The sequence below is a fragment of the Homalodisca vitripennis genome, chromosome 4, assembly GCF_021130785.1.
Source record: "Homalodisca vitripennis isolate AUS2020 chromosome 4, UT_GWSS_2.1, whole genome shotgun sequence".
Classification (NCBI taxonomy): Eukaryota; Metazoa; Arthropoda; class Insecta; order Hemiptera; family Cicadellidae; genus Homalodisca; species Homalodisca vitripennis.
In genome coordinates, this window is record NC_060210.1 from 104,312,214 (window position 1) to 104,328,235 (window position 16,022).

General features: G+C 30.5%; 1 protein-coding gene across 2 annotated transcripts in view; it reads left to right on the forward strand.

The window, feature by feature from the left end:
• Positions 1-3,136: 3,136 nt before the first annotated feature.
• Positions 3,137-16,022, forward strand: part of LOC124359866 (maltase A1-like) — a 71,256-nt gene continuing 58,370 nt past the window's right edge. Inside the window, exon 1 of one of the 2 annotated variants that reach the window (XM_046812974.1) lies at positions 3,137-3,367. In XM_046812974.1, the coding sequence (XP_046668930.1) occupies positions 3,208-3,367 (160 nt within the window). In that variant the 5' untranslated portion in view covers positions 3,137-3,207. The remainder of the gene's footprint in view (positions 3,368-16,022) is intronic. The other variant, XM_046812973.1, reaches the window with a different exon arrangement.

Below are 16,022 nucleotides of genomic sequence, written 5' to 3' on the forward strand. Positions count from 1 at the left end.
GAATCAGATCCAGGATATGCGGGGGCTTAGCATGGAAGGTGGAAACTCTTCAAGAACTTTCCTCCTGACCAGAAACGGGTTTTGAGACTGGTCACAGGATAAATGCACCGATCGGCATTGAGCCGGGGCTCAGTTTGGACAATTTATTTTTGTCTTTTATTTTGCCCACCTCGGCCACTCTTGTCAGTCGGTGGGGGAGTCACTCCGTCAGAGTATCGATTTTCTGCCTGGTTGAGGTCAGCTGGTTGACCTTGACTAGTTTACCGACCAGCTGTTCACCGGCACCGGCACTGGCTCTGGCTACTGTTCGGAGCGGTCAGACACGTTCGGAGAAGCTTACTGTGTTCTGGCTGTTCTCTGTTCTTCCCGTTTCTCCATGGCTGGCTAATTCACCGACTTTCGGCAGGTAATTGTCTTTTTCACTCTCTTAACTTATTTAGTTGGCGGTTTTTCTCTCCCACCCAGACATATATTATCGTAGATTAGTTATAAGTAATTTATATATATTTATTTTGTAACTTGTGTTCCTCGTGTACGTGTTCGTGTCGCAAAGTGTTCGTTCCTGTTTTTCGTACGTTCTAAAATTTGTTAATTTATTTACTATGCAAGTTAAGTTTATATTTTTGCTCTAGTGCTTTCTAACTGATCCGTTCGGCGAACGGAAATTATTTATTCCGTATACACACCTTGTTTTTTTAGTGTAAGCGAGACGGTACAGACTTTGCAAATTTTTGTTACCTCGTGTTTTGTGTTGCGTGCAAATTTGGGTGGCAACATCCATGATTTCAATTTTATTATTTAATTATTGCCTTTATAGTAGCGTGAACTGATTAGAATTTAATTATTGTTATTTGGGAAATAATGTATTGTTATTATTTGTAAATTATATAATTATTATTATGCCTACCTTACAATTAATATTTAATAGCAAAATGTAAATTATTATAATATTATAATAGAATGATTAAAATCCAGCGAATTATAGTTACAAGTAATTGTTATCACGCTTAATCATTTAGTATGGCTGTTCTAGCCTATAAGTAAATGTTTATATATTTGAAAATTTGTTTTGTTTGTAATATTTAATATTGTCACCAAGTAGTGTATCTTTTAATACTTGGTGTCTTGAGGTATTTTTGGGAAATAGTCTTCTGATACTTAAAAGGTACTGTTAGTTACAGATTGTTATTTTTTTTAATTGTTAAATTTAAATATTTTATTATACTTTGTGGCAAACATAATTAAGTTTTTATTATTTCTCGGGTTGTAGTAAAGTTGTTCTGAATATCTACTGGTTATGTTGGGATTCTATAGGGTCCCCGTGAGTGCCGTCAGCGGGACTGGTGCGGCGAGTCTGCCCGAACAACTGAATAATTGAATGCCCGCGCCCTGCCAGCGCTATTGGACCGGCATCCAACCGGAGTGTAGTGCTCCCATTCATTTCTTCTGGAACAAGGTTGGATTAAAAATGTGTTTTTTTACTTCTTATACTGAACTTGCGAGGACTGGGGTGCAGGGAGCGCTGCCAGATGTTAGATCTGGAGGAGGGCCAGTACCTAGCCAGTATTTATTTAGTTAGTTACATGACCTGAAGGGGAGGATTTCATCTTTAATTCGGATTCGTGGAGGCAACTAAGCCCCCGCCTCCTTCGAAAATTGGCTTTAAATATATTTTTTTTAAATTTCGGCTACAAACTTGAAACAAAATTACTTTTCAAAAATAGTGGGCCTAGAAATTCTACAACCTTTTTCCTCCCCTCAGTTCATAAAAATTACCAGTTAAAATTTTGCTACTGCCGTACCTGATATATGTTATTTATAGACCAAATTTCTATTTATTGTGTTATTATTATATTATTTATTTATTATGTTATTGTCATTATTGGAATTATATTTATTGTTGTTATTTAGTTTTTAAGTTACGCGGTGCACCGTGGTGCTGCATAATTGTATTTTACATGGAAATGTTTGCCACCTACTAATTATATTTCTTGTACTCGAAATCTTGTCTCGTTTTTGTCTCTTCCCACTAGTGGCATGTGATTGTTTTTTTTTTTTTTGATTTGCTCCGAGTTTGGGAGGGGCACGCTTCCGAGGCCTCCTGTATTTTTCACTAACTCGGAACAGCATCCACGCTGCTCTCATGTTGGAAAGAGTGTTCTACTCTTATTGGTTTTGAAGATAAGAAAATATATACTAACCGCTCACATTAAACTATTACGTCATCATCGGACGCTCACCTCCACTGGCCGTGATGAATAGTCACCGATACGTACGAAAGGTTGATAAAAATGTGGAAGAACATTGAGGAGCCACAGTGTAGAAATGGTTTTAAACATTTTCTATGATACTTCCATTTAATTACCAGTATGTGGTCTCCACTGTGTTCATAAAATACAGGTACATGATTTGCCGCACGTCTATGGTCACGTGATGTCATGCCTGTAGTCGGGAATATTGCATACAGTATCTTGTCACACTAACCGCCCTAACTAAAGCGTAAGTGGTCTGACTGGCCTTAATAGTGTAAATATAACAATACAGATTTTTTAGTAGTAAAGCAATTGTGGTAGAAGAAGTTTCCAAACCAATTTTTTGAAAATCGAACCAACCTTACATTGTCTCACAAACACTTACATTAGTTTTACCTCTAAACAACATGGTAACTCTTAGGGTCACAAGGATAACGGATTCAGTAGGTGAAGTGTATTTAGTATAAAACGAGGCAATTAAAAACATTATTCTTAATTTATTAGAAAATAAACAGACAAGGCTTAAATTAACTTTACTGTAGATTACTAAAGAAGAACAAACAATATTTTATATTGTGTATTTTGTCTGATTTATACTTTTTTATGGCACTTCATTATTTGAACACAAAAAGTTAAAGTAATGTTGAAAATGCATTGAAAAAGCGTCAAAAAATAAAAATAAAAATGTGAGTTTCCGCGTATTTTTGAAATGAATTACGTATTTTAACACGCAAATTTCGAATGATAGTAGTACTACTTTTTAAAGTGGTTCCCTACCAGTCCACGTCAGTTTCTGTGAACAACCTTATTCAGATTAAAATCTTGAAGGCAAGGTCACACTCAAGAGCTACTTGTCTGTTGGACCAGTTTTCATTTATAAACTTGGCTTCATCTACACTACTTGATCAGTCTTAGACACCGATCGGAGCACCAGGGACAGTGCACATCTGACAGAATGAGGTGGCTGTGGTTCAGTTGTGCGGCTCTGGCGGTATTTAGTGTAAGCGCGCTTGACGCTCTGGAGGACTTGCCCTGGTGGAAAACCGCCGTTTTCTACCAGGTCTATCCGCGCTCCTTTAAGGACAGCGATGGCGATGGCATTGGAGATTTAAAAGGTATTTGAAAAATGTAAAGTTAAATAACTGAATACATGAACATGCTATAGAATACGTCACTGTTTTATAAAACTAAAATGTGTATTCTTTGATATTAGATAACACACACACACACACACACACACACACACACACACACACACACACACACACACACACACACACACACACACACACACACACACACACACACACACACACACACACACACACACACACACACACACACACACACACACACACACACACACATATATATTTTATATATATATATATATATATATATATATATATATATATAAGTAGATATGAATATGCCGATTCTGGCTCACTTTTGGGACAGTCAGAAAATCAATGTAAAATACTGTCCATTGAACAATAAAAAAATCTAAGAAATCTAACAGGAAACCACGAATGGAAAATAACCGAATCTATAGCTGTTTTACTGTTCATTGTAGGCTTCTACATTTATAAGCTGTTTTAATGAAAAAATCCAGAAATCTCAATGAAAAATCTTTATTCTACAAAGTTAATTGTAACACAGTCTTTATCTTTAATAGTCTTCTTTCCAGTAACAACCAAGTGTAATTTTTCATTTTTATTCAATTCTTTAATCTTTTTTTCATCCAAAACAGTCAAAAATCTGTTCGGTAAGTGTACTTTATAATCTTCCAACTCGGCAATTATTGTAAACCCGAATTTATCTTTCATTTTCTCCAGATTCAAAATTTTGTATTTCTTATTTTCTTCTAATTCTATTAATCTCTTGTATTCTTTGAACTTTAAATCACCAACCTTATTCAACTCTTGTAACAGCGCCATTTACATAGAAAAAAATTAATACTTCTACACTTTTAAGGTGAAAAATCAAAACTATACTTCCAAAATACACAAAAAACCGGGGTTTTGACCCTAAAAACACGGTTTTTTAGGGTCAAAACCACAGCTCTTAAGGTGCATATACTAGAGTTTTTTGAAAAAAAAAAAATCTACTGAATTTCTCTAATTATTGCGAATTTTTAGCTTTAAAGTTGATAATGTGAACGATATTTCTCGAAAATTCTGTTGTAAATATATTAAAATCTTAATGAAAAATCTTGGAAAAGTTAAAGAAAAAAATATTGAAAAAATAGTATTATAGAATTTAAATTACCCCCTACAAACCAATATAGTAATAAAAGTACTTTTATTACTATAACTATACTATTTTTTCAATAATTTTAAGTCTTAGTTTACAGATTTTTCTATAATAAATAGAAGAATCTACAGCTGTTTTACTACAATTTGTGCTGATTTGTGTAAAATTCTAGTAAAATTCTCCACTTTTCAAAGTGTTAGTTAAACAAATTTTTCTTCTTTAAATAGAAGAATCAAAGGCTGTTTAACCATAAATTGTGCTGATTTTTATCAAATTTTGATAAAAATCCTTAGAAATCTACTGAATTATTGCTATTTTTCAGCTTAATAAAAAGATATTTCACTAAATAGTAAAACTTGGCACATTCAAATTTTCCCTATTTAAATGGAGCGGAAAAAGATAGAGTGCCCATACTGCAAAAAAGATGTTTTTGAACATCACTTTACTCGGCATTATAATTCGAAGAATCATCTAAAAAACAAAGAACTTTATGAGAAAGAACTAAATTATTTGAGGAATTGGGCTAAAGAAAATCAAATTGTCGATCATGAAAAGATGTACAATATAGAAAAATTGCGTGAACTAAAGAAAAATTTTAAGGAAATTAAAAAAGATCTCAATCTATTTAAAGATGAAAAAATTCAATCAATCGCTGAAAAATTGTCCATTGAAACAAACGATAAAACTAAGTCTGAAATGATCGAAGAAATTGACAAAACGCTTAATGAGAAACCAGAAAATATCATTGATGTCGAAGTTTTATCCTCTATCCATGGTCTTTTCAAGCAATACATTTTAACGAATTTAAATGAAAATTTCATGTCAATTTACAAATATCTTTCTATTTTGCGTCCAGAAATTAAAAGTTTAATCGAAAAATTTCAAGAAACCGTTAAAAAATATGAAGGGCTATCTCTCTTTAGAATGCGAATACGAACGTACTTTAGTGAACGGTGAAACACAAACTTGCCCAATGTATTTTACTATAAAAGCAGACGAAATCTTTGACATAAACGACTTTATTACTAAGCAATTTAATAAATTAACACATCGAGAACAGACAAATCATCCAAATCGAGGTTCTGGATGGACATTAAAACGCTGTAAACAACTGATTTTGAGCCTTAATAAACACGAATTTATGAACGCAGGATCATATATCGATTTACCAAAGAAAATCAAAGATAAAAAAGCTTGTATAAATATAAAAAATAAAGATGATTATTGCTTTATTTATTCTATCCGATGTGCTATTGAAAAACCTGAAAAGAATGCTGATAGAGCAAAACAATACGAACAATTTGTAAATGACGAGATATTTTCAGGTTTCGAGTATCCAATGTCCTTAAAAGATATACAATCATTTGAAAAACGAAGTTACAATTCTAAGTACAAGTATCCGAAAATGTCAATAAATATCTACAGTTATGATGAGAAATTTAACATTGTTCCGTTGCAAATTTCTGAAAAATATGATGCAGAATTAAATATTGATCTACTGTATGTAAAACAAGAAGACAAATCTCATTTTGTTTTGATAACCGATTTAAGTAGGTTAGTGAGTTCTCAAACATCCAAACATGGACATAAAAATTTTCTATGTAGGAGATGTTTAAGCCATTTCTACAAATCTGGAGATTTAACAGATCATTTAGAAATTTGCAAGCAACACGAAGTTTGTAAGCCAATTATGCCGTTTCCAGGTCAAACAACTAAATTTACTAATTATCAAAAGAAGTTTAGCCATCCGTACGTTATTTATATGGATTTTGAAAGCATATTAGAGAAGATTCCCACATGCAAAAACAATCCGCAAAAATCGATCACAACCAAGATTCAGAAGCACATTCCATATGGTTTTACTCTATACTTAGTGTCTAATGTGACCAATCGTATGTACAAGCCGATATGTTATCGAGCAAAAAATGAAGAAGATTTGCCAAATGTTCCTGCAAAATTGTTTGAAGAACTTAATAAATTATCGAAATACATAGCTAAAAAGTATAATTCTAAGAATAAAATACCTATGAAATTAACTGAAGAAGAAGAAATTTCGTATCAAAATTCCAGTCTTTGTCATATTTGTGAATTTGAGGGTTTTGATAATCAAACAAGAAAAAAAGTACGAGATCATTGTCATTTAACAGGTAAATTTCGAGGTGCTGCTCATTTATCTTGTAACTTGAATCTCAAATTTCCTCAAAATATTCCCGTTTTCTGCCACAATATGTCATGTTACGATACTCATTTGTACATAAAAGAGTTGGCAAAACAGTATGGTAATGTTGATTTGATCGCAAACACAGATGAGAAATATATAAATTATTCTGTAAATTCTGGATATGGATATGAGTTTGAAGATGATAAACCAAGAAAGTTCATCAAGTTTTCTTTCGTAGATACGTTCAGATTTATGGCATCGTCTATAGAAAAGTTAGCTAAAAACCTCAAAAAAGATGATTTCAAACATACAAATCATTTTATACAAGATGGTCTGAACGCAATTCTAGATAGACAACCAAATGACGAAGAAGAAATCTTTAAAATTCTATCTGGAAAAGGCATATTTCCTTACGAATTTATCGACAGTATTGAAAAACTTGATTACACAGAAGAATTGAGAATTCAAGATTTCTATTCACTTTTGACAGATGAGAGCATATCTGAGAAAGATTTTCAACACTACTTAAATGTTTGGAACAAATTAAAAGTAAAAAATCTAGGAAATTACTCCGATCTCTATAACATTCAAGATGTTCTATTGCTCGCTGATATCTTTGAAAATTTTAGGAATATTTGTTTGAATTGCTATAAACTTGATCCAGCACACTATCTAACAGCTCCCAGTCTTGCATGGGATGCTATGTTAAAATTAACGAATATAGAATTACAATTAATTAGTGATTATAATATGTATTTGATGATCGAAAAAGGTATTCGCGGAGGCATTTCTCAATGTATTAAACGATATGTGAAAGCAAATAACAAATATTTAAAAGATTTTGATAAGACAAAGCCTGAAAACTATTTGTTATACGTCGATGCTAATAACCTTTATGGGTATGGCCTAATGCAAAATTTACCATATAACGAAATCAAGTGGATGGATCCAAAAACTTACACAACTGCAGAATGGAAAGAAACAATTTTGGAACTCACTGGCGACGAAGATTATGGCTATATTCTCGAAGTCGATCTAGAATATCCGAAGAATTTACATGAAAATCATAAAGATTTGCCTCTTGCTCCAGAACATTATAACAACAAACTTTGCACAACTCTACTGGATAAAACTGAATATGTTGTTCATTCGAGAAATTTGAAATTCTATCTGGAACAAGGAATGGTGTTAAAACATGTAAATAGAGTTATTGCATTCGATCAGAAGCCTTTTATGAAAGATTACATTGATTTTAATACTAGTATGAGAACCAAAGCTACAAGCGACTTTGAGAAAGATTTTTACAAGCTGATGAACAACTCTGTTTTTGGAAAATCTATGGAAAATGTGAGAAACCGATGTGATATTAGACTAGGAAATGAAGAATTTTCAATGAAACAAGCTAAGAAAACAAATTTCAAATGCTTTAACATCTTTGACGACAACTGTATAGCGAGTCACATGTACAAGCAGAAAGTTAAATTTAACAAGCCAATCTACATAGGTTTTTCAGTTCTTGACCTTTCAAAATTGTTAATGTACGAGTTTTATTACAACAAATTAAAGAAGTTTGATCCAGATTTGAATCTGTGTTACATGGATACAGACAGTTATTTCCTAGAATTGAAACGAGATCCTTTTAAAATTATTAAAGAAAATATAGATGACTTTGATACAAGTGATTATCCAAAAGATCATGAATGTTTCACTACTAAAAATAAGAAGGTAATAGGGAAATTCAAAGACGAACTAAATAGCGAGATATTAGAAGAATTTTGTGGTTTAAGATCAAAGATGTACTCGTACAAATATCTAGACAAAAATCCAGTTAGGTGTAAAGGAATTAAGAGAAGCGTTGTAAATAAAACAATAAATATCGAAAACTTGAAGAGATGTTTGTTCGAAGATAAAGAAGAATTTAGGGAGATGACTGTAATAAAAAGCTATAAACATGAATTGTACACAGTTACCATAAACAAGCTGGCACTGAACGCTAAAGATGATAAGAGAATCGTTCTAGAAAATAAGATCGATACAGTACCTTATGGCTATAAAAATGAAGCAAAATCTGATATATTAGATGAGTTAAATAAACTTGGAAACTTTGAAAATTGAGAAATAACCGGAAGTGTTTACGAATATGAATTGAGAAAGTCAAAGCTATAATTTTTTCTATATAAATGGAGTCTCAAAAGAAATGTACAATATGTCAAGAATTTAGACTTTTTGAAGAATTTTCTAAAAATAAGAATACCAAAGATGGATTATACTATTATTGTAAAGATTGTAATAAGAAATATAGAAAAGAATTATATGATAAAATGGAAAAATTAACTTTAGAAGAGAAAGAATGCACACGCTGTAAAATAGTTAAGAATATTTCTGAATTTAACAATTGGCATTATAGTAAAGATAAAAAACAAGCATATTGTAAAGAATGTATTAAACAAATCTTTGCTAGACCAGTTCATTGCGTATGCGGAAGAGAAATTCAACATTTCTATAGTCTTAAAAGACATTTACAAACAAACTATCATAATTCGAATGTTTAACATTTTCATCGTGTAATTTAGATATTCTATAAATCAGTCGAGATTCTGTCATATTTGTAGTAAAATGATTTCCGTTGTATAAAATATTCAAAGATTCTTTCATTTGGTTATACAGATTGATAGAATTTGGTTCGTCATCAATGAACAAAATCTCTAATTCAGGATAATTTATTTTTAGATGTTTTAATCGGTTTGGTATTTCTCGTTTCTGAGCTCTGATAACGTAATAAGGCCATTCCCACATGTGATTCTTCTTAATTAACACAAAAACATGGTGTTTTTTCTTATCAAAATCTTTACATACCATATCTCTCTTCATTAATTCCATTCGCAATTCTTGATTCTCTATTTTCAATGATTTCATTTCATCTTTAATTTGTAACTGTTTTATTTCATCTTTTAACTGCTTATTTTCGTTTTTGAGTTTGTACTCACCATATTTTCTAATGGAAGGTAATACTTCTTTCGTAACCCAATTTTTAAACAATTTCGCTTCTGGTTTATGCGATCTCAAAATTAAAGAATAAAGTCCAGATTCATTAACGAAAACAGTGTTATTTTGGAAGTTTGAAGGTAAGCTATTTATAGCCCCCCTTATATTTAGATTAAAATAGAAGTTTTTATCATCTTCGTCAACGTTTATTCTGATCGTTTGCATAGTATTTTCATATTCTAGAATTTTTGCTACGTCTTTAGCCTTAAACCAGATCACATTGTTTTCGTCAACAATCGTAAAGATATGTTTGTTATTGAATATAAGTTGATTATTGAGTAGGTCTACAACTGACTCCATTTAGATAGAAAAAATTTAACAAGCAATTTTTTATTTTGAGTATAAAGTCCAGATTCATTAACGAAAACAGTGTTATTTTGAAAGTTTAAAGGTAGTCTATTCAATAGACCCCCTTGATTTATGTCTTTAAACATTGATTTATCATCATCAACGTTTAATATTATTGCTTGTCTCGTGTTTTCATATTCTAAAATTTTTGTAAGAGCGTCGAATCGACGCCCTTGTCAGAATCTATGTTTTCAAAGCTTTTTTTGTATTTTTCTTTAACATTGTCTTTATTCGTATTTTTTGTGAATATTTGTGAGGTGGCCCTCGAGGGCTACCTTATCTTTTAGATAAAAGTATTGGTATTTATCATCATTATCAACTCGTTTTGAAAGTTTGAAGGTAAGAACGATTCGTTCCCCCCTTGATTCATCATTCTTTCGACAATCTTAAATATATTGTTGTTTTACTCTCATTATTTATTAAATTTCCTTCAGAGTCTTGAATAGTCAGAACGATTTTTTGAATTCTTTTAATATTTTTTCTAATTGGAATATAATCGATTTCATTTGGTTTTTCACTGATTTTTGATCCATAAGCAACATTTGGAAAGAAAGTGTACAAAATTTCCGATTCTTTGTGAAGATGTTCGGTATGATTTTCAAAACTAGGTTCAACGAGATTACAATGTACTTCAATTACATCAAACGGTCTAAATTTTGGCGTTTTATTTCCTAAATATACCTGATTTGGCTCAATAGTTTCTTGAACAAACCCTAATAAATCTACAATAATTGCTGAAAACATTATTCTTACTGGTGATTTTATTTGAATTTTATTAGAGAGATAATTTTTTTTGCATTTCAAACTTGTTTTCGTCAAAGTTTAAAGATTTATCTGATTGTTTGAATGTTTTCAGATAATTTTTAAGGGAATTTTTTATTTGATCGAAAGTATAATATCCTTTGTTTAAACCATAATATTTTGTTATGTTCTTCTCACTAAATCCTATACAATAAGGAGAACTTTCACTAATATTTATTACAAAATTGTCAGAATAAAAACCGCTTAAACCGATAAAATAATTTGATTCTTCCTCTAAGTGTATAGGATGTTCCAAGTTTAAAACTAATTTAGAGCTTTCTGAAGTCAACTTGAACAGCTTCATTTTCGCAAGCGTTGCTTCAAGATGAAAATCTTCTATTTAAATGGAGAAATTTTTAAAGCAAAAAGATCAGATAAAACTTCAAACGTTTGAAGAAAGTAAGAAAGATCAACCAATCAGATTGTTAATTGTTGGTTCAAGTGGATGTGGAAAAACAACTTTACTATTGAATTTTATCTACAATAGGTTGATTCCTTATTCCAATTTGTATGTTTTTAGTAAATCTTTAGAACAAGACGCTTATAAAAAATTGCAAGAAAGATTTGAAAATATTGAGAAAAACTTAAGCAAAAAGGTATCACATTTTTATAATGCCTCTGAGGACATAGTTCCATTAAGCGAGTGTAAACCCAATTCGTTAATCGTTTTCGATGACTGTATTTTAGAAAATCAAGACGTTATTAAGGAATATTTCGTAATGTCTCGTCACAAAAATATCTGTTGTATCTATCTTTCCCAATGCTTTTCAAAGGTTGATAAACAAGTTATTAGAAATAATTTGAATATGTTGTGTGTTTTTAAGCAAGACGATCACTATTCGAGAAAGATTTACAACAATTATGTGGGATCTGATATGAGTTTTAACCACTTTAATGAATTATGTGATAAAATTTGGAAAGAAGACTATGGATTTTTAACTATTAATTTAACTTTGAAGCCTAAAAATGGTAAATATTTGAATAAATTTTCTAATATAAATGCTGCTCAGTGGTCTGGCAAATCTACTTGATAAAATATTTGTTACAATTATTTTTACATTATCTTTACTTTTTATTTACATTATGAAAACAACTGAAAAACGGTAAATCTGTTCACGTTTTTTACGTTCCACGTTCACGTTTTTACGTTCCACGTTTCGTGTTCCACGTTTCAAAATTTTCCTAAATAAATGGTGAACGTAACTTCTGAAGAAGCGAAAAAACTTGATCAAATCGAAAAGAAATTAATCAAAGAATTTAAAGAACAGATTCGAATTGATGAAGAAGAACAAGAACTTATTCAAAAAATTAATCAACCTGTAACTTCTGCAATAAAAAATGTTGAGGGCAAAATTGAAAATGTTTTAAGCGATAATCAAAATTTAATGAATTTGGTTCCAGTTGTACGACAATTTGCCGATATTTCGATTCCAGAATCTGAAGTAGAAGAGTTTGAATTGCCAAAATTACCATCTTCAACACCATTTAGACCTCGAATCATTGAAGACTCTACCATAGTTGAACCAATAAGTCCTGGAACAACGGATATAATAATTGGTGAAATTGGTAAAAAATTCCTTCCTAGAGTAAAAGATGATAAATTTGGTTTGTATTGGGATAAAAAAAAGAAAAGTTTTATGATTGGAAATTTGCCCGTGAATTTTGAACATAATGATATCATTATTAATGAAAAAACATATGAAGGAACTCAAGGTTTATGGAGATTATTAACAGACTATGACGCTCCAAAAGATAATTTATATTCTGAAGAAGATTTGAAAAAGTATACAGAAATTTTATGGGAATCTGACTCAATTTACAAAAATAATGATCCATCTACTAAGAAGCCTAAGTCAAGTAGAGGTAAAAAATATATCAATTTGATTAAACCAATTTGGGAAAAACGAATCGAAGGATCAGGTGTAAGAAAATACAATGATAATAAGATTGAGTACAGATATATCGACGATTTGACAAAACTCGATGGAATTATTAATTATATTTATGCTCAAGAGAAGGCTGGAAACAACAATTTTTTGAACGAAAAGAAAGCGATTAAAGATTTTATTTCGAACAAACTTGATGAATTGATTGAAAAACCTGATGGAATTAAATATTTAAAGCGAGTTTTGCCAGCAATAAGTTCATCTATGATTGAAGGTAGCGGACTTTTGAATGATTTTATCAACAATTTACCTTTTGAATTACACGTACCAACTTATCAGTATCTGGGGCCTGGCACAAAACTCGAAAAAAGACTACAAAGAGGAGATCCTGGTATAAATAAATTAGATCAAGCTGCTATGGAACACGATATTTTTTATGCAAAACATAGTGACACAAATTCCAGACATATAGCAGATAAAGTTTTGCAAGATAAGGCAATGGATAGATTTTTATCAAAAGATGCTAGTTTAGGTGAAAGATTTGTTGCACTTCCAACAGTTGGAGCAATGTTTTTGAAGAGAAAACTAGGAATGGGAATTGAAGAGAACTTGAAATTTTAACTATATAAATGGAGGTGAACGTAAATTTCAGCAAAAATCAGAAAGAAAAAATAAAATCCGCTTTTAAGAAAAAAATACCCGTTAGTATTCAATTTAAAATAGATCAACTAAAAAATGGCGAAGATAAGATATTTTTAACAAATAGACAATACAATAAACTCGAAAAACATAAGAAAAACAATAAAGGAACCAGAATAGAATTTTCTTATAATCAGTTGAAAGAACTTAAAAATGGTGGACTTTTGAAAGATTTATTAGATTTTGGAGAAAATATTCCAGTTGTTAAAAATGTTGTTCCTTATGTTCGTAAAGCTGCTCCAATCGTTAAAAAAGATGTGATTCCTATTGTTCGAAACATTTTAAATTGGTTAGATAAAGAGTTGGAAGATGTTACAGGATCTGGATTAGATGAAAAAACTTTGAATTACGTGAAAACAAACATTAAAAAAAATTTGAACCATTAACATTCGGTGAATTGGAAGAACTCTGCAAAAACATTAAACATTTTAGAGGAATTTTCATGAGAGATACATTACCTGAAAAAGTTAAGAAATTCGAATGTGGAATTGTGAATTTAGACTCGATTTTGGGGAGTGGAACGCATTGGGTTTGTTATTATAAAAATGATAAGAATGCATGTTATTTTGATTCGTATGGAAGAATTGAGGACAAACCACCTATAGAATTGATCAAATATTTGAAAAAATCAAGCGTCTACTACAATGACTCTCAGATTCAAGACTATAAAGATCCCCCAATTTGTGGTCATTTATGTGTTTTTGTTTTGAATGAACTGAGTAATGGTAAAGATTTTAAAGAAGTTGTTAACAAATTATTGCTTAATAAATATGGATTCACAAAATATTTTTGACGTATTTGGTACACAAATTATTCAAAATGTAGATAATAGTTTGAATTTTGATAGTTTGAGAAATGAGTTTGATAACAAGTTAGAAAATTTATTACAAAACCTTCCAGATTCAGATATGTTTGCTATCGAGATTGAAGATTTTAAAGCAGAATATGATAACAAACTTGCAAATTTCATGAGTTCAAATGAAGTTGCTGATAAAATAAAAAACATTGGAAAAAGAAGTTGATGATGGTGTAAAAAAATTATTTACCAATTTAATGTCTCATATCGAAAAAGCTGATAAAATTACTGAAGCGATCAAAGTTGAAAAGAATTATGTTAGTTTGGCTAATAAAAAAAGAATTGTCGGTGTTCGACCTGGTATTGACAAACATGATGTTGTTGTTAAAGAACAAATTTTAAAACCTCTAAAATTATCAGAAAACATCGATATTGTTGATTTACATGATCCGAATGTTAAAAATGCCTTAGATTTTAAAGGAAAAAGAATTAGCGGTGTTAGTAAAGGAATTAATCCATTTGATGTTGTTGTAATGATTCAATTAGAAGATCCTATTAAAATGTTTAATGAACTAAAACAAAATTATGAGAATCATAAACAGCATGTTAAAGATTTTACAACAGAAGTCTATGACAAGTTAGAAGCCAGAAATAGAAGATCAGTAGACGATGTTGGTGAAATTAATGAAAAACTTACTAATTTTAAAGAGTCTTTTGATAAGTTTAGTTTAGATGCTACGAAAACTTTTGAGAATATTGGTCATAAATTTGTTGAATACAATGATTCTTATGCTGTCAAATTTCAAAAATTACAAGAAAAACTTAATAATATGGAGGAAGATCTTACTGAAATAGGTATTCGTGTAGGGTTTTATGCATGATAAAATTTCCTTATATAAATGGCGCTCATATACTGTGTGAGGTGTAAGGCAAAAACTGAAACAAATGATATAAAATACTATGCAAATATCAATGGAGTTAAGAGAATTTCTGGAAAATGTGCTGAATGTAACGCAAAAAAGAGTCAATTTATAAAAACTTGAAATTTTTTCTTAATAAATAGAGATGGCGGGACATTACAGTGCTTTCGATCTTTTTATAATGCAACACGAAAGAGATTTGAAAAAAGAACATTGGGATGACATTTCTCAAAAATATGAATTATCCGAAGATATGATGAGATTATACGTAAACAAATTGAATTGGTATAACATTGCAAAATATCAAAATCTGTCCCCAGAGTTCATTCAAGAAAATATACATTATCAATTAAAAGATCATATGTCTGTTCTTTGTCTCTATCAACACTTGAGTATAAAATTTTTGGATGAAAATAAAGATACAGTTGATTGGAACAATATTATAGATAGCGGTTACTATCCTGTGCAAATTTTATTGAAATATGTGACCGAGATCGCAAAATTTAAGGAAGAGAATCCCGAATATGACGAAGTAGATCATTAAAAATGACTCTAATCTTTTTAATTATTTTACTAAAATTTATATCTTTTCTTATAAAAACGTACATTAGATCGATGAAAAAATTATATCTTTCTTATACATGATGTTTAAATTTTCTCTTATTAAATGGTGGACTACAGAAAGTATGCTAGTGATATTGAAAGGGCGGAGTTTAAAAATTTCTATCCAATTAGTAAACAACATTTGAATGAACCGAATAAAAGAACTGAGTTTAATATTGATTTTGGAGATAACTTTTGCTCGTCTAACTTCCAGTTTTATATTTCTGGAACTTTAACAAAACAAGATGGTCAAGCATA